At 43.1% G+C, this 23,961-nt stretch overlaps 2 protein-coding genes across 2 annotated transcripts; both read left to right on the forward strand.

Annotated features, from left to right (window-relative positions):
* The first annotated feature begins 9,874 nt into the window (after positions 1-9,874).
* On the forward strand, positions 9,875-11,233 carry LOC131907878 (tripartite motif-containing protein 43-like). Its single transcript, XM_059258949.1, has one exon. The coding sequence runs from the start codon at positions 9,875-9,877 to the stop codon at positions 11,231-11,233; it is 1,359 nt and encodes a 452-aa protein (XP_059114932.1).
* Positions 11,234-15,774: 4,541 nt separating this feature from the next.
* On the forward strand, positions 15,775-17,806 carry LOC131907879 (transcription initiation factor TFIID subunit 6-like). The gene is given in 4 exon segments (XM_059258950.1): positions 15,775-16,850; positions 16,852-17,600; positions 17,603-17,703; positions 17,705-17,806. Coding segments are annotated over 4 exon segments (2,028 nt in total).
* The last annotated feature ends 6,155 nt before the right edge of the window (positions 17,807-23,961 follow it).

Here is a 23,961-nt window from a genome sequence, read left to right on the forward strand (position 1 = left end):
TATCATATTCACTTCAACTGCAACTTCTTTGAGATTCATCCCCTCTGTCTACCCACTCAACTCTCTGTTCTTTTCTTTTTTCTTTTTTCTTTTTTTTTTTTAAATACACAGGGAAGCCGGGTGGTGGTGGCTCATGCCTTTAATCCCAGCACTCTGGAGGCAGAGGCAGGCTGATGTCTGTGAGGTCCAGGCCAGCCTGCTCTACAGAGTGAGTTCCAACACAGGCTCCATGCTACACAGAGAAACCCTGTCTCAAAATCAAAAAACAAAAATACTAAACAAACAAATAACAACAACAAAAATCATCATGTAGATTTAACTAAAACTCAAGAAGCTGAGATGTTTGTCTCGTGAGGGAAATTTCTTGATTGAATATCATTTGAAGTAGGAAAGCTCCACCTAAATCACATATTTTGAGGCGTGAGAATATACCTTACATCTTAGTTGCATCTATGGTGGAAGCCTCTACAAAGGACATGGAGGAAGGAAACTCATCTTTTCTATTTGTTATCTTGCTTTTGCTTTCATTGGTAAATTCATCCCATCACTGGTATAAGAGCCTTTTTTGGGGGTGGGGATTTCAAAGTACACTGAAGACCAGCTGAGACATCCAGCCTTGTAGACTGAACATATCTGCTTGCTCTCTCTTTGTCTCTCTCTCTCTCTCTCTCTCTCTCTCTCTCTCTCTCTCTCTCTCTCTCTCTCTCTGTCTCTCTCTCTCTCTCCCTCTCCCACCCCCAGTCTGTCTCTGTGTGTGTGCCTGAGTATTCATTTAGTTTTGTTCCCCTAGATTCAGAGTGGTTCCCACACATATCTCTTGAATTTTAGTTAATTCCACATGTGGTCAATTTAACAACCACATATAGCCATCATTATTCCTTCAAATTTTCCCACATCCATATCAATATATACATTGCTCTAGTCTTGTCTGTGTAACTTTTTCTAGGAGAGACTGCTTCACAGCACATTTCCTAGTATTCTGACTCTTACTATCTTTTCTGACACCTCTTCAACACTATTTCTAGAGCCATTGCAAATATTGTGAATAGAACAGCAAGGGAAACATAAAATTAGGAAAAATTATTTATTCATTGAAGTAGTTTCATGCCTTCAGATAGAGACTGTAAGAAAGAATGGGTGGGGATGGGTGAATAGACAGCTCCACTCTCTTGTTTGGATTCTATGTTGTCTTCCAGAATTCTTCAGCTGGATCAATCTCTAGTTGTTCATATGGTGGTTTATATGATACTGATCCCTTTATGTAACACACATCTTAAAAAGTCTTATTAACAAAAAAACCAGAGGCAGACATTGGGGTGAAAACTGAAAGCTCAAAGAAGCAGAGCAAGCCAACTACAAATTCTAACCTCTATGAAATATTCACTCTCAAGACATCGAGATCCTCTTTCCTCATGCCTTATAGAACTTTTTTGCCCTACTATCTTATTCCTGGGATTAAAGGTATGTGTACTTCCCAAGCAAAGGCATGCATTCTCAAGTGTTGGGATTAAAGGTGTGTGCCATCTCACCCAGCTCTGTTCTCAATGTGGCCTTGAACTCACAGGGATCTGTTTCCCAAATGATAGGATTAAGGGTGTGTACCAACACTATCTAGCCTCTATGTCTAATAAAGTGGCTGGCTCTGTCCTCTAATCCCCAGATAAGTTTTATTGGGGTGCAAAATGTATCACCACTTTGTCCCATGTTTAATCAACTGTAATTTATTTCTCTTTCTATTGATGATGAGCACTGAAGTTGTACTTTGGCTGTTGTGATGAATACTTTATTTGTAGGTATGGTACAAATGTTTTTGGGTATATGTGTGTTTGGGTGAGGCCAGAGAAGCATGTCAGATGTCCTGCTGTATTACACACCAGGTTATTCCCTTGATTCAGGGTCTCTGACTGAACCTGAAACTCCATTTTAGCTAGGTGCCTAACCAGCATGATCCAAGGACATGCTTGCATCCAACCCTCAATGCTGAGGACAATTTCAACAACCATGCCGTATTGCCTGCCTGAGTTAAGTTTCTGTTGTCCAGTATTGAGCCACTAACCAGAAACTTTTGACATGCCTGAACAAGTCCTGAGTTACTAGAAAATAACTTAACATTTCCTTATCTTTCTGCTACAGTGACCATTAGTAGCAATGTTTTGTGGTTAGGTTGCTTGATTGGGTTGCTTGGCAACTCAACACTCCCCTGATCTGTTCCCAAAGAAAGTTTCCTGGTCTGCTTACTATAAAACCCACCTGAGAAAAATAAAATTTTGCAGCTTGATCAGAATACCGTCTTGCTGTCAATTCTGTGTGTCTCTTGTACCTTCATTTGCCATGCCCCCTTCTAGAGTCTCTGCTGAAGATCCCGCTGGCTGGGACAACTGGCGCCCAATGTGAGGCTCTAGGACACAGAGGAGTGGTGAACGTCATCACACACCAAGGCAGGCCTGCCTAAGATTTGGACCACCATGGAAGACGGCTCCACGATTGAAGGTCTGGTCAGTGATTGCCACGGAAACCCTTGGGCCGTGAGTCAGATCCGGAGGAGTTTTAATGTGATGACGCAAGGTAAGTTTACCATGTGACATGCATTTAATAAACAGGATTTGTTTATTTTGGGACTGAAACAGTCTCTCAAGACACGAGAAATTACGGTTCAAAAGAAAGACTTAAAAAAATTTCTTGACTATATTGGAGATGTCTGTCCTTGGCTTCCCCAAGAAGGAACCATAGATGAAAAACGCTGGAGATGGGTTGGTGATTGTTTAAATGGTTTTTACCAGACCTTTGGTCCTGAAAAGATGCCCGTCCAAACCTTTTCCTACTAGAATTTAATTAATGATGTCTTAAAAACTTATAATCATTCTCCTAATGTTCAAAAATTAATTAAGGAGGGAGAAAAAGCCCTGAAAGAGTACTCCCATCCACTCTCTGTCATTCTGTCAGCATTAATATTCCTCAACCCCCTACGTCTAGTCCTCTGGCAACAAATAACTATCAGAGAAGAAAAAAGAGGGAATCCCTTACTCTGGGTCCACCTACCCACCTCTCCCTCAAAGGTGCTGGCCATTTATCCATCTTTAATGGCCAAGCTAATTATTAAGGGCAGAGAAACAAGTCGCCAATACTTTGGAAAAGATCCTGACTCCATAGTTGTCCCCTATAGGCAAGAACAATTAGATCGGCTGCTTCAAACAAATGATGAATGGCCCATTGCCTGCTCCTCCTTCCTTGGTACTATCGATAACCATTATCCTAGTGATCCCTTGTTACAGTTTTCCAGAATTCATTCCTTTGTTTTCCCTAAATTAACTGCCTCACAACCTATAAGGGAGGCTCCCCTGGTATTTACAGATGGCTCAGCCAATGGAGTTGCTGCCTATGTTATGGATGGAAAGGCTACCTCCTGCCTCTCCCCATATTCCTCAGCACAGCTTGTTGAACTTTATGCAGTCATTCAAGTTTTTCCAATTATTTCATTCTCAACCCTTTAATTTGTATACTGATAGTGCTTATGTTGCCCATTCTGTTCCCTTATTGGAAACTGTTCCCTTTATTAAACCCTCTACCAATGCAGCTCCAATCTTTCTTCAGCTGAACCCCTTGATTATGGCTACACAGTGCTCCTTTTTTATTGGCCATCTACGGGCCCATTTAAAATTGCCTGGTCCTCTATCTGAAGGAAATGCCTTGGCTGATGCCGCCACACAATTAGTTTTTCATGTTCTTACAGGATCCCTTTCTCAGGCTGCTCAAGCACACTCTCTTCACCATTTAAACCCTCATTCCCTTCGTTTGTTGTTTAAGCTTACCTGAGAACAGGCAGGAGAAATTGTTAAAAATTGCACTGACTGTGCTGTCTCCCTCCCGGTTCAACATCTGGGAGTTAACTGCTGGGGCTTGGTTCCCAGTGAAATTTGGTAAATGGATGTTACTCATTTAATTGAATTTGGCAAACTTAAATACATACATGTTACAGTTGATACCTTTAGTGGTTTTATATTTGCCTTTCTCCTGGCTGGAGAGGCCTCCAAAAATGTTATTTCCCATAATTTACAATGCTTTTCTGTCCTAGGAAAGCCTAAAATTATAAAAACTGATAATGGCCCAGGCTATACTGGAAAAAATTTTCAATCTTTTTGCCAACAACATCAGATTAAGCATGTCACTGACATTCCTTATAACCCCCAGGCCAGGGCATCGTTGAACGTGCTCATCAGACTCATCAAAATCCATACTTCATAAATTAAAGAAGGGAAGCCTGTATGATACGTGAGGCAACCCCAAAATCTTTTACATCATGCTCTTTTTGTCCTTAATTTTCTTACCTTGGACAAGAATGAAAAGTCTGCAGCGAATCACATTTGGCATCCAGAAACTCAAAGCCACCAAGCATTGGTCATGTGGCGAGACCCCTTAACTGCCCAGTGGAAAGGGCCCAACCCAGTCCTGATTTGGGGTCAAGGGTCAGCATGCATCTATGACCAAACAGAGGGAGGTCCTCGTTGGCTCCCTGAGAGATTAGTTAAACAAATCAACTCTAACCAATCACCCAGGGAAAAGGATAGCCCCTGAGGTCGTTTTCCCTTTCCTTCTCCTTCTTTACAGATGCTGATGAAGAAAAAACTGGGAGAATTCCCCTGGATATTCTGGATCTTGCTGCTGCCTGTACCTTCTTATCAAGACCAGAGACCGGTCAACACATCCCCATTTGCATGGCGTTTTTATTTGACTGAAAATTATACTAATTATGCTAAAATACAGACCTTTGGTCACCTATTGGCTACCACTGATTGCCCCTTGCAAGGATGTCAGAATCCCATTTTACTCAACTTTACTGATTTCCATAATTCCCCTGGCAAGGTGGCTCCTGCTATCTGTTTTTTGTATAATCAGACTGTTCACAATTGCAAAACTTATTTGAAAGAGAAAAGCGTAGGATGCCCCTATTCTTACTGCAAAATTCATGATGCCATTCCTCCTGCTAAGGGACAGGTAATTGGGAGAGAATGGAATGGCCCTAAATTTTATAAGACATCTACAGGATATTCCCTAGTGGTTTGGGACCCGTGGGACTCACGATGGACTAGTCCAGTAGAAAGAGCCATGTATACGGCCCGAATTGCCACATGGCCTAGCTCCAGACTTTACATTTGGCACTCTTATGTACAAGTACAATCTACGGTCCATCATAATATCCTTATACAAGAAAAAAATTTAATGACACAACTGTGATCCCCCTCCTCTCCATTTTTTTGGCTTTCCCTTCTCCGAGAAGGTCTTATATTTGCCAATGTTACTGGCATTGAGAATCTCTCATCATGCTTCCTATGTGCAGCCTTGGGAAATCCTCCCCTGATAGCAGTACCCCTGCCTCAGGTCCTTAATTGCACCAACACTGATAATTCCCATGGCTTCTGCCCCATCCCTGAAGTACCCTTGTTTCATGACCCAGGCCACTCCAAGTTTGATTTTTGCTTTTCTCGTGTTTCCCTTCCCTTTTGCAACCAGACTGTATTACCCAATCATCCTTTTGCCCCCCCCCCCACCGGATTTTTCTTTTGGTACAATGGCACTCTATCAAAAAATTTGACCATCCCTATCCCACAGGACTTGCTCTGCCTACCTGTCACTATGGTCCCACAACTTATGCTCAGGACCCCTGCGGAGTTCTTGGGATGGGACTCCCCCCACCCCAAGCAAAAAAGAGCTGTCTTCTTGTCCCTTGTGGCTGGAATTTCCCTTGCCACCTCTCTGGTCTCTACAGGCTTGGCAGGAGGAGTTCTGGGTCATTTCCTCATAACAACCGCTCACCTATCCAAGCAACTTCAAGTAGTAGCAATTGAGGCTTCTGCAACATCCTTATCCTCCCTCCAGAGGCAGTGAACCTCTCTTGCACAGGTTGCCCTACAAAAATGACAGGCCTTGGACCTACTGACAGCAGAAAAGGGTGGTACATGCCTTTTTCTGAGGGAAGAATGTTGTTATTATATTGATGAGTCTGGAATGGTAGAAACCCAGATACACAAGCTACATAAACTTAGCCTAGAGCTACATAAGCAGCAATTCTCTGCCACAGCAGATGACTGGTGGAAATTATCCGTGTTCTCCCTTTTAATGCCTCTCACATGACCATTAGTCAGCCTTTTGTTATTTGTAACTTTGGGTCCCTTTATAATTGGCAGGCTACTCTGACTCATCAAAAAACAAATAGACTCCCTGGCATCAAAAGCTATACAGGTTCATTACCATCGGCTCGAAAGGCTGGATCGAGGATGTGGTCCCTGTGATATTTCTCAGTCCTCTTCTCCTTTAGGAGCAGCATAAAGTCTGAACCTATGCTTATTGGCATCAGCCAGTATGGACACCACAAGGGTGCAAGGCCAAGCACTGCACGGGAAGGCTAATTTAATAGTCCGTGGTTCGGATTCCCTGAGAGACAAACCTGACTTGCATAGAAGTTGGTATCTAGAGGCACCAAAATGCCTAAGCCCTCTCCTCCCCAAAAGGTATCCTTTTTCTCAAGCCTGCAGTGGCTCTAGGAGGAGTCAGATCAATGTCTCCCCAAGCTGGTTAAGGTCCACCACCTTTCAGGTGGGCACACTCCCTCATAAAACAAGATGAAGGGAGGAGATGGCGAGGACAATTTCAAGAGCCATGCCATATTGCCTGCCTGAGTTAAGTTTCTGTTGTCCAGTATTGAGCCACTAACCAGAAACTTTTGACATGCCTGAACAAGTCCTGAGTTACTAGAAAATAACTTAACATTTCCTTATCTTTCTGCTACAGTGACCATTAGTAGCAATGTTTTGTGGTTAGGTTGCTTGATTGGGTTGCTTGGCAACTCAACACTCCCCTGATCTGTTCCCAAAGAAAGTTTCCTGGTCTGCTTACTATAAAACCCACCTGAGAAAATAAAATTTTGCAGCTTGATCAGAATACTGTCTTGCTGTCAATTCTTTGTGTCTCTTGTCCCTTCATTCACCAATCAAGCAACCTAACCACAAAACATTGCTACTAATGGTCACTGTAGCAGAAAGATAAGGAAATGTTAAGTTATTTTCTAGTAACTCAGGACTTGTCCAGGCATGTCAAAAGTTTCTGGTTAGTGGCTCAATACTGGACAACAGAAACTTAACTCAGGCAGGCAATATGGCATGGCTGTTGAAATTGTCCTCAGCATTGAGGGTTGGATGCAAGAATGTCCTTGGATCATGCTGGTTAAGCACCTAGCTAAAATGGAGTTTCAGGTTCAGTCAGAGACCCTGAATCAAGGGAATAACCTGGTGTGTAATACAGCAGGACATCTGACATGCTTCTCTGGCCTCACCCAAACACACATATACCCAAAAACATTTGTACCATACCTACAAATAAAGTATTCATCACAACAGCCAAAGTACAACTTCAGTGCTCATCATCAATAGAAAGAGAAGTAAATTACAGTTGATTAAACATGGGATAAAGTGGTGATACATTTTGCACCCCAATAAAACTTATCTGGGGATTAGAGGACAGAGCCAGCCACTTTATTAGACATAGAGGCTAGATAGTGTTGGTACACACCCTTAATACTATCATTTGGAAAATAGATCCCTGTGAGTTCAAGGCCACATTGAGAACAGAGCTGGGGGAGGTGGCACACACCTTTAATCCCAACACTTGAGAATGCATGCCTTTGCTTGGGAAGTACACACAACTTTAATCCCAGGAATAAGATAGCAGGGCAGAAAAAGTTCTATAAGGCATGAGGAAACAGGATCTCACTGTCTTGAGAGTGAATAATTCATAGAGGTTAGAATTTGTAGTTGGTTTGCTCTGCTTCTCTGAGCTTTCAGTTTTCACCCCAATGTCTGCCTCTGGGTTTTTTGTTAATAAGATTTTTTAAGATGTGTGTTACATAAAGGGATCAGTATCATATAAACCACCATATGAACAACTAGAGATTGATCCAGCTGAAGAATTCTGGAAGACAACATAGAATCCAAACAAGAGAGTGGAGCTGTCTATTCACCCATCGCCACCCATTCTTTCTTACAGTCTCTATCTGAAGGCATGAAACTACTTCAATAAATAAATTTTTTTTATGTTTCCCTTGCTGTTCTATTCACAATATTTGCAATGGCTCTAGAAATATTGTTGAAGAGGTGTCAGAAAAGATGTAAGAGTCAGAATACTAGGAAATGTGCTGTGAAGCAGTCTCTCCTAGAAATGGTTACATAGACAAGACTAGAACTATGAATATGTTGATATGGATGTGGGAAAGTTTGAAGGAATAGTGATGGCTATCCCTGGTTGTCAACTTGACCACATGTGGAATTAAGTAAAACCCAAGAGATAAGTGTGGTAACCCCTCTGAATCTAGAGGAACAAAACTAAATGAATACTCAGGCACACACATACAGAGAAATGGGGGGGGGGAGAAAGAGAGAGAGACAGAGAGACAGAAAGAGCATTTGTTCAGTCTGCAAGGCTGGATGTCTCAACTGGTCTTCAGTATACTTTGGAATCCCCAACCCCCAAAAAGGCTCTTATACCAGTGAAGGGATGAACTGGCCAGTGAGAGTGAGGGCAAGTTAACAAAAAGCAAACCCTTTATAGGCTGCCAACAGAAGATGCAGCTAAGATGTAAGGTGTATTCTCACACCTCAAAATGTGTGAGTTTAGGTGGAGCTTTCCTACTTGAAATGATATTCAATCAAGAAACTTCCCTCACGAGACAAATATCTCAGCCTCTTGGGTTTTAGTTAATTCTAATTAGTGTTTTTTGTTGTTGTTTGTTTGTTTTCATTTTGTTTTTGTTTTTGAGACAGGGTTTCTCTATGTAGCTTTGGAGCTTGTCTTGGAACTCATTCTGTAGAGCAGGCTGGCCTCGACCTCACAGACATCCACCTGCCTCTACCTCCAGAGTGCTGGGATTAAAGGCATGAGCCACCACCACCCGGCTTCCCAAACATGTATTTTTAAAAAAAGACAAAAGAAAAGAACAGGGCCGGGCGGTGGTGGCGCACACCTTTAATCCCAGCACTTATGAGGCAGAGCCAGGTGGATCTCTGTGAGTTCGAGGCCAGCCTGGACTACCAAGTGAGTTCCAGGAAAGGTGCAAAGCTACACAGAGAAACCCTGTCTCAAAAAAACGAAAACAAAAAAAAAAGAAAGAAAAGAACAGAAAGTTGAGTGGGTAGAGAAAGGAGATGAATCTCAAAGAAGTTTCAGTTGAAGTAAATATGATAAAAATAAGTTGACCAAAACTATCAAAGAACTAATAAGAATCTTTTAATGTCGATATTTGCTAAAATCACAGGTTGATATCATTATCTGTTAAATTGTAAAAGGAAAAGTAAAAATATAAGCACACCACAAATTTTTAGAAAGAGTAAATATTGTAGGAAAATTACTCATTATTTTTGTTTAGACAAGTTCTCACTGTCTAGGCTTGGCAGGCCTTGAACTAAACCTCCTCCCAATTCAGCAGGCCATTCCCTAGGATACTTGGATTAAAGGTGTGAGTGACCACACCCAGCGAAGCAAGCAGTGACTCTGGAAATCTTGTGGAGATTTGCTTGTGGAGATTTGTTTGTGGAGCTTGGCCTCAGAGTTAAATCAATCTTCCATCCATTTAATATATATCTACAGGAACTCACCAATGGAAAGCGAATTGGGAAGAAGTGGGCGTGGTCTTTGGAGACTATAAGAGGACACTCCAAGAGCCAGCCAGGTTCACTCTTCACCAGACCACACAGAGTGTGTTTCCAAACATTCTGGCTCCAGAGACTGCTAGATCTATCTACACATTGAGGATTGGACCCCAGAGCTGAACTGATATTATTCTGTCTTGACTCAATATTGCTGAGGCCAGAGACAAGTCTGTGGAGAAATGGAGTCAGACATCTCACAAGCCTTCCAGGAAGAACTCACCTGCTTCATCTGCCTGAACTGCCTTACAGACCCAGTCACCATAAGCTGTGGCCACAGCTTCTGTCAAGCCTGCCTCCACCTTTCTTGGGAAGACATCCAGCTTCCTGTCCATTGCCCTATGTGTAGGGAACCATCCGAGGAAAAGGACTTCAGAACCAACAGTGTTCTGAAGAAGCTGGTGTCCATTGCCAGACAAGCCAGCCTCATGAAGTACCTGAGCTCTGAGGAGCATAAATGTGTGACCCACAAGGAGACAAAGAAGATCTTCTGTGTTGAGAACAGGATCTACCTCTGTCAGCACTGCTCTGACTCCCATGAGCACAGAGGTCACCAACACGGTCCCATCGAAGTGGCTGCTGAGGGGCAAATGGAAAGACTTTTACAGCAAATGGCGTCTTTGTGGGAGAAGATCCAAGAAAATAAAGGGAATATAGAGGCAGAGAACAGAATGACAACTCTGTGGACGGACTCCTTGACACTGCGGGAGCAAATGGTCAGAGCAGAGTACAGGAGACTGTGTCCGGTGCGGGGTCAAGAGGAAAAGCAACATATTGAGTGTATGCAAAACGAAGGCCAACGTGTTTTAGAGAAGCTCAGGAGAAGGGAAGCCATGATGGTCCAAAAGAGCCAACAGCTAAGAGAAATGTATGAGGAGCTGATGGCAATGTCCCAGGAGCCACATGAGCTACTGCTCCAGGGTTTGGATGACATGTTCAGGAGGAGTGAGTCAATGCAGCAGCAGCTGAGCATGCCCCAGACTCTGGATCTAGAGCTCAGCTCTCTACCCATCAGTGGACTGACTGAAAGGTACAGCCACTTCCAAGTGAACATTGTCTTCGAATTTACAAGCATATGCCCTAACAATGTGAAACTCTTTAACATCATGAAAAGATGCAGCTTCAGACCTCAAGGTGAGAATACACCTTTGGATTCTGCTGGAACCTATTCGGCTTCCTGGAAAGCAGAGTGCTTCATCTCAGGAAAATATTACTGGGAGCTGGATTTGAACAATTCCTCAGACTGGGCTGTAGGGGTCTGTAAGGATTCCTGGTTAAGCAACAGAAACCAGCTCATTGAATCTGAGGGTGCATTTCTTCTTGTGTGTGTCAAGGAGGGTGATCATTACAGTCTCCTCACCACATGCCCAGTATTCCAGCACTATATAGAGAGACCACTGGGCCAGATTGGTGTGTTCCTCGATTGTGAGGAGGGATGTTTAAGTTTCCTGAATGTTGCCAAGAGTTCTCTCATATACAAGTATCCTTCTGGCACCTTTAATACCTCTGTCAGGCCTTTCTTCTCCACTGGCCCCATGTGATCCTCGGAAGATGTAATCCCAGTACTTTAGTGTTTTTATGTATTCCTTACTGTATTGTAACCTCATTTATGTTTATTACATATTATAATACTATTAAATGACAAAAAGTGTTCTCAGTGTTTGTGCTACTGATGTGATATTTAGGAAGTGGTCTTCTGTGCCAGTGCATCAAGACCACTTCCTACTTTCTCATCTAACAAGTTCAGTGTAACTGGATTTATGTTGAGGTCTCTGAACTACTTGGACTTGAGTTTTATGCATGGTGACAAATCATGGATCTATTTGCAATCTTCTGCATATTGAGATCCAGTCATGCTAGCACCACTTTTCTGACTGGTCTACTCTGTCACTGTCTAGTGAATACTCTAGTTCTCATCACAGAGCCTTCATACAGTGACTGATGGAAGCAGGTGCAGAGATCGACGGCCAGGCGCCAGGCTGAACTCTGGGCATCTAATCAATGAGAGAGAGGAGGGGTTCTGTGGGCAGCGGATGTCAAGGGGAAAACGTGCAGAGAAGACCAGCCACACTAGTGGAAACCCATGATCTGTGGACTAATAGCTGTGCCACCCACATAGAATTAGACTAGGCCTTCTGGATATGGGAGGCAGTTGTTTAGTGTGAACTGTTTGGGGGGCCCCCAGGTAGGGGGATCGAGATCTGTCCCTGGTGCATGGGTGGACTTTTTGGAGCCCAGCGCCTAGGGTGTGACACCTTTCACAGCCTTGGTGCAGCGGGGAGTGTCTTGGCCCTGCCTCAGCTGAGTGTGCCAGGCTCTGCTGAGTCCCCATGGGATACCTTGATTGGGAAAATGTGGGGATGGGGGTGGGTTGTGGCGGAAGGCTTTGGGCTGTGAAGAGGGCATAGGAGGAATCTGTGATTGGTATGTAAAGTGAATAGATTTTTCATAATTAAAAAAAAGTGTATGGCAAAACTTAAAAGAACAACAACAAGCAAACAAACAAACAAAACAACAACCTTCCATTTTCTGTCCTTAGTCCCGGAGTACAAAACCTAAACCTGATCAGTAGTTTTCTGTCTGGTCCCTTTTGTGCCAGGGTTCTTGTGGTGATATTTTATTGGTGCTCTAACAAATAAAACTTGCCTGGGGATCCATCAAAGGAAAACAGACAGCCACTATATTAAACATAGAAGTCAGGCAGTGGTAGCACATGCCTTTAATCATAGCGTTCGGGAAGCAAAGATTCATCCAGTTCTCTGTGAGTTCCAGGCCCCACTGGGAACAGAGCAAGGTGTGGTGGCACACGCCTTTAATCCCAATACTAGTTAACCATACAGGTCTGGAGGTCAATACAGACAGACAGGAAGTAATAGTGATAGAGCTGGGCAGAAAGAGGAAGTGATGTAGCTGGGCAGAGAGAGGAAGAAAGATGGCAGGGCACAGAACGGTATAAAGGGCAGGAGGGGACAGGAACTAAAGAGCAGTTCAACTGAGACCCTCAGGGGCTTTCAGTCTGAGGATTCATGGAAACAGGATTGCCTCAGGAGTTGGCTATGGCTTGTTCTGTTTCTCTGATCTTTCAGCTTTCACCCCAATATCTGTCTCTGTGTTTTTTCTATTTATAAGACCATTTAAGATTTGTGTTACATGTTCTGGAGAACACCAGGAAAATCATGGACGTTTGACATTAAAAATAAATAGACTGCTTGAGTGTGGTAGTGCACAGCTGTCATCCTACTACTCCAGAGACTGGGGAAAAAATAGGGAAATTCCAGGGCAGCATGGGTTATACCTTTCTCATAAGAATGAAACACATTAAAACTCTGATGTTTAGCAGAAGCAGTACAAACTGGCACAATCACTTTAGTAAACTAGCAAGATCTAAGAGAGCTAAACATGTCTACCCCCGATGACTCAGTAATGTCATTTGTAGGTATCTGCATGCAAGAAATCTATACTTTTATTCACCAAGAGACATGTATTAGAATAGTCATAGGAAAGAATGTCCATAGCAGTACCTGGGGAGATGGCTCAGTGAGTAAGAGCATTTGCTGATCAAACACAAAGATCTGAGTTCAAATCCTCAGCACCCATATAAAAGCCAGGCAAGGCCTCTCATGTCTTTTACCCTAGCTTTGAGGGTTGGATACAAGCATATCCTTGGATCATGCTGGTTAGGCACCTAGCTAAAATGGAGTTTCAGGTTCCGTGAGTCTCTTTATCAAGGGAATAACCTGGTGTGTAATAGAGCAGGACATCTGACATCCGTCTCTGGCCTCACCCAAACACACATTTACCCATGGGCATATGTTCCATACATACAAATAAAGTGTTCATCACAATAGCCAAAGTACAACTTCAGTGCTCATCATCAATAGAATGAGAACTAAATGACAGCTGATTAAACATGGGACACTGTGGTGGAATATTTTGCACCCCAACAAAACTCATCTGGGAATTAGAGAACAGAGCCAGCCGCTTTATTAGACATAGAGGCTAGATAGTGTTGGCACACACCCTTAATCCTGTCATTCTGAAAACAGAGATCCCTGTGAGTTCAAGGCCACATTGAGAACAGAGCTGGGCGAGATGGCACACACCTTTAATCCCATCAATTGAGAATGCATGCTTTGCTTGAGAAGCACACACATCTTTAATCCCAGGAAGTAAGATGGCAGGGCAGAAAAAGTTCTATAAGGCATGAGGAAACAGGAACTCACTGTCTTGAGACTGAACATTTCAAAGAGGTTAGAATTTTAGTTGGCTTGCTCTGCTTCTCTGAGCTTTACTTTTGACCCCAATGTCCGGCTCTGGGTTTTTTGCTAATAAGACTTTTTAAGGTTTATGTTACATAAAGGGATCAGTATTATATCAACCACCATATGAACAACTAGAGATTGATCCAGCTGAAGAATTCTGGAAGACCACATAGAATCCAAACAAGAGAGTGGAGCTGTCTATTCACCCATCGCCACCCATTCTTTCTTACAGTCTCTATCTGAAGGCATGAAACTACTTCAATAAACAAATAATTTTTCCCAATTTTATGTTTCCCTTGCTGTTCTATTCACAATATTTGCAATGGCTCTAGAAATATTGTTGAAGAGGTGTCAGAAAAGATGTAAGAGTCAGAATACTAGGAAATGTGCTGTGAAGCAGTCTCTCCTAGAAATGGTTACATAGACAAGACTAGAACTATGAATATGTTGATATGGATGTGGGAAAGTTTGAAGGAATAGTGATGGCTATTCCTGGTTGTCAAACTGACCACATGTGGAATTAAGTAAAACCCAAGAGATTTGTGTGGGAACCACTCTGAATCTAGAAGAACAAAAATAAATGAATACTCAGGCATACACATACAGAGAGATGGTGGAGGGAGAGAGACAGAGAGAGAGAGAGAGAGAGAGAGAGAGAGAGAGAGAGAGAGAGAGAGAGAGAGAATATTTGTTCAGTCTGCAAGGATGGATGTCTCAGCTGGTCTTCAGTTTACTTTGGAATCCCCACCCCCAAAAAAGGCTCTTATACCAGTGATGGGATGAATTTACCAATGAAAGCAAAGGCAAGATAACAAATAGAAAAGATGAGTTTCCTTCTTCCATGTCCTTTATAGAGGCTTCCACCAGAAGATGCAGCTAAGATGTAAGTTGTATTCTCACACCTCAAAATATGTGATTTTATTTGGAGCTTTTCTACTTCAAATGATATTCAATCAAGAAAATTCCCTCACGAGACAAACATCTCAGCTTCTTGAGTTTTAGTTAATTCTACATGATGTTTTTTTTTTGTTGTTGTTTGTTTGTTTGATATTTTTGTTTTTTGATTTTGAGACAGGGTTTCTCTGTGTAGCTTTGGAGCCTGTGTTGGAACTTACTCTATAGAGCAGGCTGGCCTCGACCTCACCGACATCAGCCTGCCTCTGCCTCCAGAGTGCTGGGATTAAAGGCATGAGCCACCACCACTGGCGTTCCCTGTGTATTTAAAAAAAAAAAAAAAGAAAAAAGAAAAGAACAGAGAGTTGAGTGGGTAGAGAAAGGGGTTGAATTTCAAAGAAGTTGTAGTTGAAGTGAATATGATTAAACTAAGTTGAACAAAATTATCAATGAACTGATAAGGATCTTTTAATTTTGATATTTGCTAAAAATCACAGGTTGATATCATTATCTGTTAAATTGTAAAAAGAAACTCAAAAATATAAGCAAACCACAAAATATCTAGAAACAGTAAAATATTGTAGCAAAATTACTCATTTTTTTTAGACAAGTTTTCACTGTCTAGGCTAGGCAGGCCTTGAACCAGAACTCCTCCCAATTCAGAAGGCCGTTCCCTAGGATTCTTGGATTAAAGGTGTGAGCGACCACACCCAGCTAAGCAGTGACTTTGGAAATCTTGTGGAGATTTGCTTGTGGAGACTGGCCTCAGAGTTAATTCAATCTTCCAATGGAAAGCAACTTGGGAAGAAGTGGGTGTGGTCTTTAGAGACTATAAAAGGACACTCCTAAGCAGCTCTTTGGCAGCCTGGCTCCATCTCTCCACCCTGGGGTGGCATCCTTCCAGGGACAGGAGTTGGAATTCCAGTATGGCCGAAGAAAAGAAGCTGAAACTCAGCAATACTGTGTTGCCCTCTGAGTCAATGAAGGTGGTGGCAGAGTCCATTGGCATTGCTCAGATTCAGGAGGAGTCTTGCCAACTCCTGACAGATGAGATCAGCTACCACATCAAGGAGATTTCCCAGGATGCTTTGAAGTTCATGCACATGGGAAAGTGGAAGAAACTCACTACCAGTGACATTGACTCTGCATTGAAGCTAAGGAATGTGAAGCCACTATATGGCTTCCATGCTCAGGAATTCATCCCTTTCCGGTCAGCCTCTGGTGGGGGCCGGGAGCTTTACTTCTATGAGGAGAAGGAAGTGGACCTGAGCGATATCATCAACACCCCTCTGCCTCAGGTGCCTCTGGATGTCTGCCTCAAAGCACATTGGCTGAGCATTGAAGGCTGCCAGCCAGCTATACCAGAGAATCCACCCCCAGCACACAAAGAGCAGCAGAAGGATGAGGCCACGGGACTCCTGAAGTCAGCAAAGCCAGGCCAAGAAGAAGATGGACCCCTGAAAGGCAAAGGTCAAGGGGCAGCTGCAGCTGATGGCAAAGGAGAAGAGAAGAAAGCACCTCTTTTCCTGGAGGGAGCCCCTTTGTGCCTGAAGCCCCGCTGCATCCATAAGCTGTCAGCGGAACAGCAGCTGTATTACAAAGCGATCACAGAAGCCTGTGTAGGATCCTGTGAGGCCAAGAGAGCTGAAGCTCTGCAAAGCATTGCCACCGACCCGGGGCTCTATGACATGCTACCATGGTTCAGTATCTTCATCTCTGAGGGGGTCCGTGTAAACGTGGTTCAGAATAACCTGGCCTTGCTCATCTATCTGATGCGCATGGTGAAGGCCCTGATGGACAATCCCACGCTCTATCTAGAGAAATATGTGCACGAGCTGATTCCTGCAGTCATGACCTGCATTGTGTGCAGACAGCTGTGCCTGCGGCCGGATGTGGACAATCACTGGGCCCTCTGGGATTTTGTTGCCCGTCTAGTGGCCCAGATCTGTAAACATTTCAGCACAACCACCAATAACATCCAGTCCCGGATCACCAAGACATTGCTGGGTAGATGAGAAGACTCCGTGGACAACTCGATATGGCTCCATTGCAGGCCTGGCAGAGCTGGGACACAATGTGATTAAGACGCTGATTCTGCCAAGGCTGCAGCAGGAAGGGGAACGGATCCGCTGTGTCCTGGATGGGCCTGTGCTGAGCAACATTGACCGTATCGCAGCAGACTGTGTGCGGAGCCTTCTCCTGAAACACTGTGCCCCGGTACTGGCGAAGCTGCGCCCTCCACCTGACGATCAGGATGCCTACCGGGGAGAATTTGGGTCCCTTGGGCCTCTTCTCTGCTCCCATGTCGTGAAGGCCAGGGCCCAGGCTGCTCTACAAGCTCAGCAGGTCAACAGGACCACACCCACCATCACACAGCTTGGGCCCACACTGACCCTCTCGCAGGCCCCTCAGCCAGGCCCTCGGACCCCTGGCTTAGTGAAGGTTCCTGGTTCCACTGCCTTGCCTGTCCAGACACTGGTGTCTGCTAGAGCTGCTGCCCCTCCTCAGCCTTCTCCTCCTCCAACCAAGTTTATTGTAATGTCCTCATCTTCCAGTGCCTCATCGACCCAGCAGGGCTTGTCCCTTGGCACCTCAGCTCCTGGCTCAGGCTCTACCACGACCTCTCCTGTCACCACCACGGTTCCCAGCGTGCAGCCCATCATCAAGCTGGTCTCTAAGGCCACCACCGGACAGCCAAGCACAGCCCCTGCTGGCCCTGGTCGTGTTCAGAAATACATTGTGGTCTCCCTTCCCTAACAGGGGAAGGCAAAGGAGGCCCTCCTTCTCATCCTTCTCCAGTCCCTCCCCCATCATCTTCGCCATCCCCACTTGGGGGCAGTGCCCTCTGTGGGGCAGAAGCAGGAAGCTGAGGACAGCCCACCTCCAGCTCCAGATACTCCTAAGGCTAATGGCTCCCAGCGAATTGAACCTGGCTCCCCTCAGCCTGCTCTGTGGTAGCATCACATCTGCTGACCTCCTCTTGTGCAGATTCCTCCACGCACAAACATCGCGGGAGGGAGGAGGTTGTTCCCCCAGTGACTTTTTTTTTAGATACAGTAAAGTAAATTCCTCAGAATAAAATTTGGATTTGTTAAAAAAAAAAAAAATCACTCTCCAAGTGCCAGCCAGGTTCACTCTTCACCAGACCAGACAGAGTGTGATTTCAAACATTCTGGCTCCAGAGACTGCTAGATCTATCCACATGTTGAGGATTGGACCCCAGAGATTAACTAATATTTTTCTGTCCTGACTCAATATTGCTGAGGCCAGAGACAAGTCTGTGGAGAAATGGAGTCAGACATCTCACAAGCCTTCCAGGAAGAACTCACCTGCTTCATCTGCCTGAACTGCCTTACAGACCCAGTCACCATAAGCTGTGGCCACAGCTTTTGTGGAGCCTGCCTCCACCTTTCTTGGGAAGACATCCAGCTTCCTGTCCATTGCCCTACGTGTAGGGAACCATCCGAGGAAAAGGACTTCAGAACCAACACTGTTCTGAAGAAGCTGGTGTCCATTGCCAGACAAGCCAGCCTCATGAAGTACCTGAGCTCTGAGGAGCATAAATGTGTGACCCACAAGGAGACAAAGAGGATCTTCTGTGTTGAGAACAGGATCTACCTCTGTCAGCTCTGCTCTGACTCCCATGAGCACAGAGGTTGTAGTTGGTAGCCATTCCAGGTTTGATCTGGAAGTTCCAACCCCCATTGAGACTTTGGCAACTGTCATGCTTACAAGATGGGGCCAAGGGAGGTGCCTGGAGACCCGAGATCTGGATGGGCCAGTGCTCTCTCTCTGTTCCAGGACCCTGGATGGTGGAGGTGGGCCAAGCAGAGCTCCAGAGAACACCTCTGGACTGTGATACACCTTCCCCATACCCCGCGACCTACCTATCCCTTAATTTGTAAGTTACTCCATTAAATACATCTCCTTTTAACTACGTGGAGTGGCCTTAATAATTTCACCAATATCTGGTGTTCAAGTGGGGCAAATTCCAAAGGCCTGGGTGGTTCCCACCCTCAGCCTCCTCCCAGGCTAGCGGGTAAGTAAACCTGCCTGCAAAGTTCCATATAACCAAGGAATGCCTACAGGGTTCTTAGCCCTAGACCAGTGAAAGAGGCACTCCCCTGCTTCCTGTGTGTCGGCTCTGGCTCCCGCCATCTCGACTCCAGGGAGTTGCAGTCAGCCAAGATCACCAGCAGGCCCTGCTTTGGAGCTGTACCAATGCCACCTGCTGACTGAAAAGTGCTACTACAACCCCCCCCCAAAAAAAAAACCACGAAAAGGTAAGCATATTGTTTCAAGTAAAAGTACTTGATAATTTTCCACCTTAAAATTGACTAACAAATTTTGAGTAATTCTTGTAATATGGCCGACAACATTACCTCACAAGAATTTGAAAACCTTTTTGCCTGTATGATGAATGACATCTTCCTGGAAATATATGACCTTCCTAAGGCATATCCGGCCTGTACCATTTTGGCATTCATCGTAATAATTCACACAGTGTTCAAACACTGGTTTAATAACAAGAACAAAGATGAGTCATTATTGGGACTGATACAGGCTTTAAAAAATAGCAATGAAGGCTTACAGAAAAAGATTCTTTCTCTGGAATCTGCTGATCAGGATTTACAAAACAGGCTTGTACCGAAAATTGATCTTATTGATAATAAATGTGAATATTTAATGGACAGAACACTAACTCTCCAGACACTATATAAGGAAGAAAAATTATCATTAATTGGTAAGATAAGGGCCATGGAATCATGTGTTTCTGAGGAACATAAAAACTTCTATGATTCCATGAGAAATCTGGAGTCCCTTGCCAGAGAGGAGGTTCACTCCCTAGAAGAGACCCTAGGTGCTCATTTGCAAGCCTTAGAAGAAACTCTCAGTAAACATGACAAGGGACCTAATAAGCAGAAGGGCAAGACCATAGAGGTTGTAACATCTCAAAATGGCTCTCATACAATGGCTTATCCTGTTATCATCCATGAGAAGCCAGCAGATGACACACCCCGAGCCATATAATACATATACATTACAACCAATTTCAACAAGGGACTTTAAAAATATAAAGGAAGCAATAGTTATGTATGGGATACACTTCACACAAGTAAGACACATGTTAAATTCGTGGTCTACCTTACATAGAATCATCCCAGATGACTGGCATCAGTTAATTTCAGCTGTTCTAGAATATAGCCAGCAGCTACAGTGGAAAAGCTGGTTGAGAGAATAGGCAAAAAATTTAGAACAACAAGGTAAACTCAGAGGTTTTGTGATCTCCCAAGGTCAAATACTTGGTGAGGGATGTTTCACTGACAGGAATGTACAAGCCACTTATGATGAGCATACAATATCCCTATGCTGTACAGCAGCTCTAAATGCTTGGGGAAAAATTCCACAACCTGGAAAACCAACTGAGGTATACACAAAAATATATCAGGGACCACACAAACCCTTCACTGATTTTTTAAAAAGGCTGAACACAGCTATAACAAAAGCTGTATCAGATAAAGAATTAAGAAAAGTACTAATTGAGTCCTTGGTGTTCGACAATGCTAATGCAGAATGCAGAAGAATATTTACACCATTAAAGATCAGATCAGCTCCTTTGGAAGAATGGATTCAGTATACTAATGGTGTTGAGTCTCATAACTACAGTAATGGGGCTTGGATAGGAGAGACAAATCCCAGAGGTGAAAGAAGACCCCGTGTTACCAAATGTTTTAAATGTGGTACACCAGGTCATATAAGTAAAAACTGTACGTAGGGTACTTCTAGAAGTAATACTCCTTTTAGGAATAGCCTAAACAGGAGATCCAAACCACCTCCCAGATTATGTAGAAGGTGTGGCAAAGGCTGAAATTGGACCAGTGAGTGCAGATCAAAAATAGATATATGAGGCAACCCTTTACTGGTGGGAAACACCTCAGGGGGCCTCTTGCAGGCCCCCAAATCAAATGTAGTATGAACATTCCCAGCCACTGTAGAAAAATTCCTCTCCAGGACAACTGAATAAACCAATGCCTAATGTAAAAACCAATACTGCAATGGATGATAAAACAGCTCTGATAGGTGAATCACAGTTTACAAAGAACACTATAAAACAAATATTTTGGCAGACTTCCATAAATGAACAAAGACCAAAGCTTAGAATTTGAATTAATGGCCTGGTTATGGAGGGCCTAGTAGCACAGGTGCAGATGTGACTATAATTACACCAAAATCATGGCATTCGAATTGGCCTCTTCAAGAGGTAGATGTCCAACTTTTAGGGATTGGCACCCTATCTCAGATAAAACAGAGTTTGAGATGGGTTGAATGCATAGGGCCAGAAGGACAGAGAGGAAGGCTGAAGCCATATGTAGCAAATGCAGCAGTAAATCTTTGGGGCCGAGATCTGTTACAACAATGGAATACCCAGATTAAAATTCCTACACTTTCAGAAAAGGAATACAGACCAATGCATGTTTCTAGGAATAATATCATGACATGTTATAAAAATCAGCCACCAACCATTCAGGCTGTTCACAAACAGAGCACGACTGCTGTTGAACTCTCAGAAGTACCAACTGCCTTACCTTTAAAATGGCTAACTAATAAACCTGTCTGGGTTGGACAATGGCCTTTGACAAAAGAGAAGCTACAAGCTTTAGAACAGCTGGTTCAAGAGCAGTTGAATGCTCAACACATTGAAGAATCTACCAATCCTTGGAATTCTCCTGTATTTGTTATTTAAAAAAAGTCTGGCAATCGGAGAATGCTGACAGATCTGAGAGCTATTAGTAAAGTAATTCAGCCAATGGGCTCCCTACAGACTGGGATGCCCTTGCCCTCTCTGCTACCAAAGAAGGGCCTATAATAGTTATTGACTTAAAAGACTGTTTCTTTACCATACCCTTACAAGAAAATGATAGAGAAAAATTTGCCTTCACAGTACCTAATTATAACAATTCTCAGCCAGTCAAGAGATATCAATGGAAGGTCCTCCCATAGGGAATGTTAAACAGCCTTACTTTGTGCCAATACTTTGTGCAGAAACCATTGGAGATAATTCGTGTAGTTTCCACAATCCATAATTTATCACTATATGGATGATATCCTATTAGCTGATCCAAAGTTAGATACATTAGAAAGCATGTTTGAAGAAGTAAAAAAAGGTTTGCCTCACTGGGCACTGCAAATTGCTCCTGAAAAAATACAAAGAGGAGATTCTATTAATTACTTAGGATATAAGATATAGCTACAAAAAATTAGACCCCAAAAGGTACAACTAAGGAGAAATCGATTGAAGACTCTTAATGATTTTCACAATTTATTAGGAAGCATTTCCAACTTACTGGGTATCATGGGAATACCCAAAGATGGACTACAAAATTTGGCTAATACTCTAGAAGGGGACAAAGAATTAAATAGTCCAAGAGAATTATCAGCCAAAGCTGAGAAGGAATTGGCTCTAGTAGAAAAGACAATTCGAGAAGCACATGTGGATCATGTGGATCCAGAACTTAAATGCATTCTTGTCATATTCCCCTCCAGACATTCCCCAACAGGTATTTTGATGCAGAGGGAAAATATTATATTGGAATGGATATTCCTACCATATAAACCAAATAAGAAATTAAAGACTTATATAGAAAAGATCTCTGATTTGATTCAAAAAGGTAAACTAAGACTTTGCCAGTTGACAGGAATGGACCCAGCAGAAATTGTAGTACCTTGAACTAATGAGGAAATTTCATCACTATGGAAAGATAATGAATACTGGCAGAGAGCCTGTAGTAACTTTTTGGGAGAGATTAACAACCACTATCCCAAAAGCAAGAGAATAGAATAGAATTCATAAAGAAGACTGAATGGGTCCTTCCTCACATTGTATGACAAAAGCCAATTTCTGGAGTCCTCACATTCTATACTGATGCAAATAAATCAGGGAAAGCAGGATATGAATCAGGAGACTTAAGTAAAGTGGTACAAAGTCCATACAGCTCTGTACAAAAGGCAGAACTGTATGCCATTCTTATGGTACTGATGGACTTCATAGAACCCCTTAATATAGTCACTGACTCTCAATATGTAGAGAGAGTTGTTTTACGTATTGAAACTGCTGACTTTATTCCTGATAATACAGAATTAACTTCATTATTCATACAATTGCAGGAAATCACCAGAAAAAGGGAACATCATATATATATATATATATAACACATATCAGATCCCATACAGGTTTGCCAGGACCTCTAGCACAAGGTAATGATGAGATTGATCAGTTACTAATAGGTAATGTGCTAGAAGCTTCAGAATTTCATAAGAAATACCATGTAAATAGCAAAGGTTTGAAGAAGGATTTCTCCATCACTTGGCAACAGGCTACAGATATTGTGAAAAAATGTCCTACTTGTTCCATCTATAACCAAATTCCATTACCTGCAGGGAGCAATCCAAAAGGTATACAAAGAAATGAAATTTGGCAGATGGATGTGTTTTATTTTGCAGACTTTGGAAGATTAAAGTATGTACATCATACCATTGACACCTATTCAGGATTTCAATGGGCAACTCCTATGAGTTCTGAAAAGGCTGATTCTGTGATTACACACCTATTAGAAGTTATGGCCATCATGGAAATACCTGTACAAATTAAGACAGACAATGCCCCAGCATATGTCTCCAATAAAATGAGACAATTCTTTGCTTATTACAATATAAAGCATGTTACAGGTATACCACATAATCCCACAGGCCAAGCAGTCACAGAAAGATCCAATCAAACTTTAAAGGATATGCTAAATGAACAGCAACAGGTAACAATGACTCCTAGAAATAGATTGCATAGTGCTTTATTAACCTTGAATTTTCTCAATGCTGATGAGAAAAGAACAACAGCTGCAGAGAGACATTGGATGACAGACAAAACTCCTGAGCTAAACCAACTGGTTTATTTCAAGGATGTGCTGACCTCAGAATGGAAACCTGGATATGTTCTACGTTGGGGAAGGGGTTTTGCCTTTGTTTCTGCAGGAGAAGAAAAGCTATGGATACCAACAAAATTAATAAAAATTCGATTCGAACAGGAAAAACCCCTTGATGAGGAGAAGTAAAAGATC

The sequence above is a fragment of the Peromyscus eremicus genome, chromosome 4, assembly GCF_949786415.1.
Source record: "Peromyscus eremicus chromosome 4, PerEre_H2_v1, whole genome shotgun sequence".
In the NCBI taxonomy this organism is placed as follows: domain Eukaryota; kingdom Metazoa; phylum Chordata; class Mammalia; order Rodentia; family Cricetidae; genus Peromyscus; species Peromyscus eremicus.

What these genes read in the sequence shown, in the direction of transcription:
- LOC131907878 (XM_059258949.1), top strand. Translation starts at nt 9,875, where the DNA reads ATGGAGTCAGACATCTCACAAGCCTTCCAGGAAGAACTCACCTGCTTC.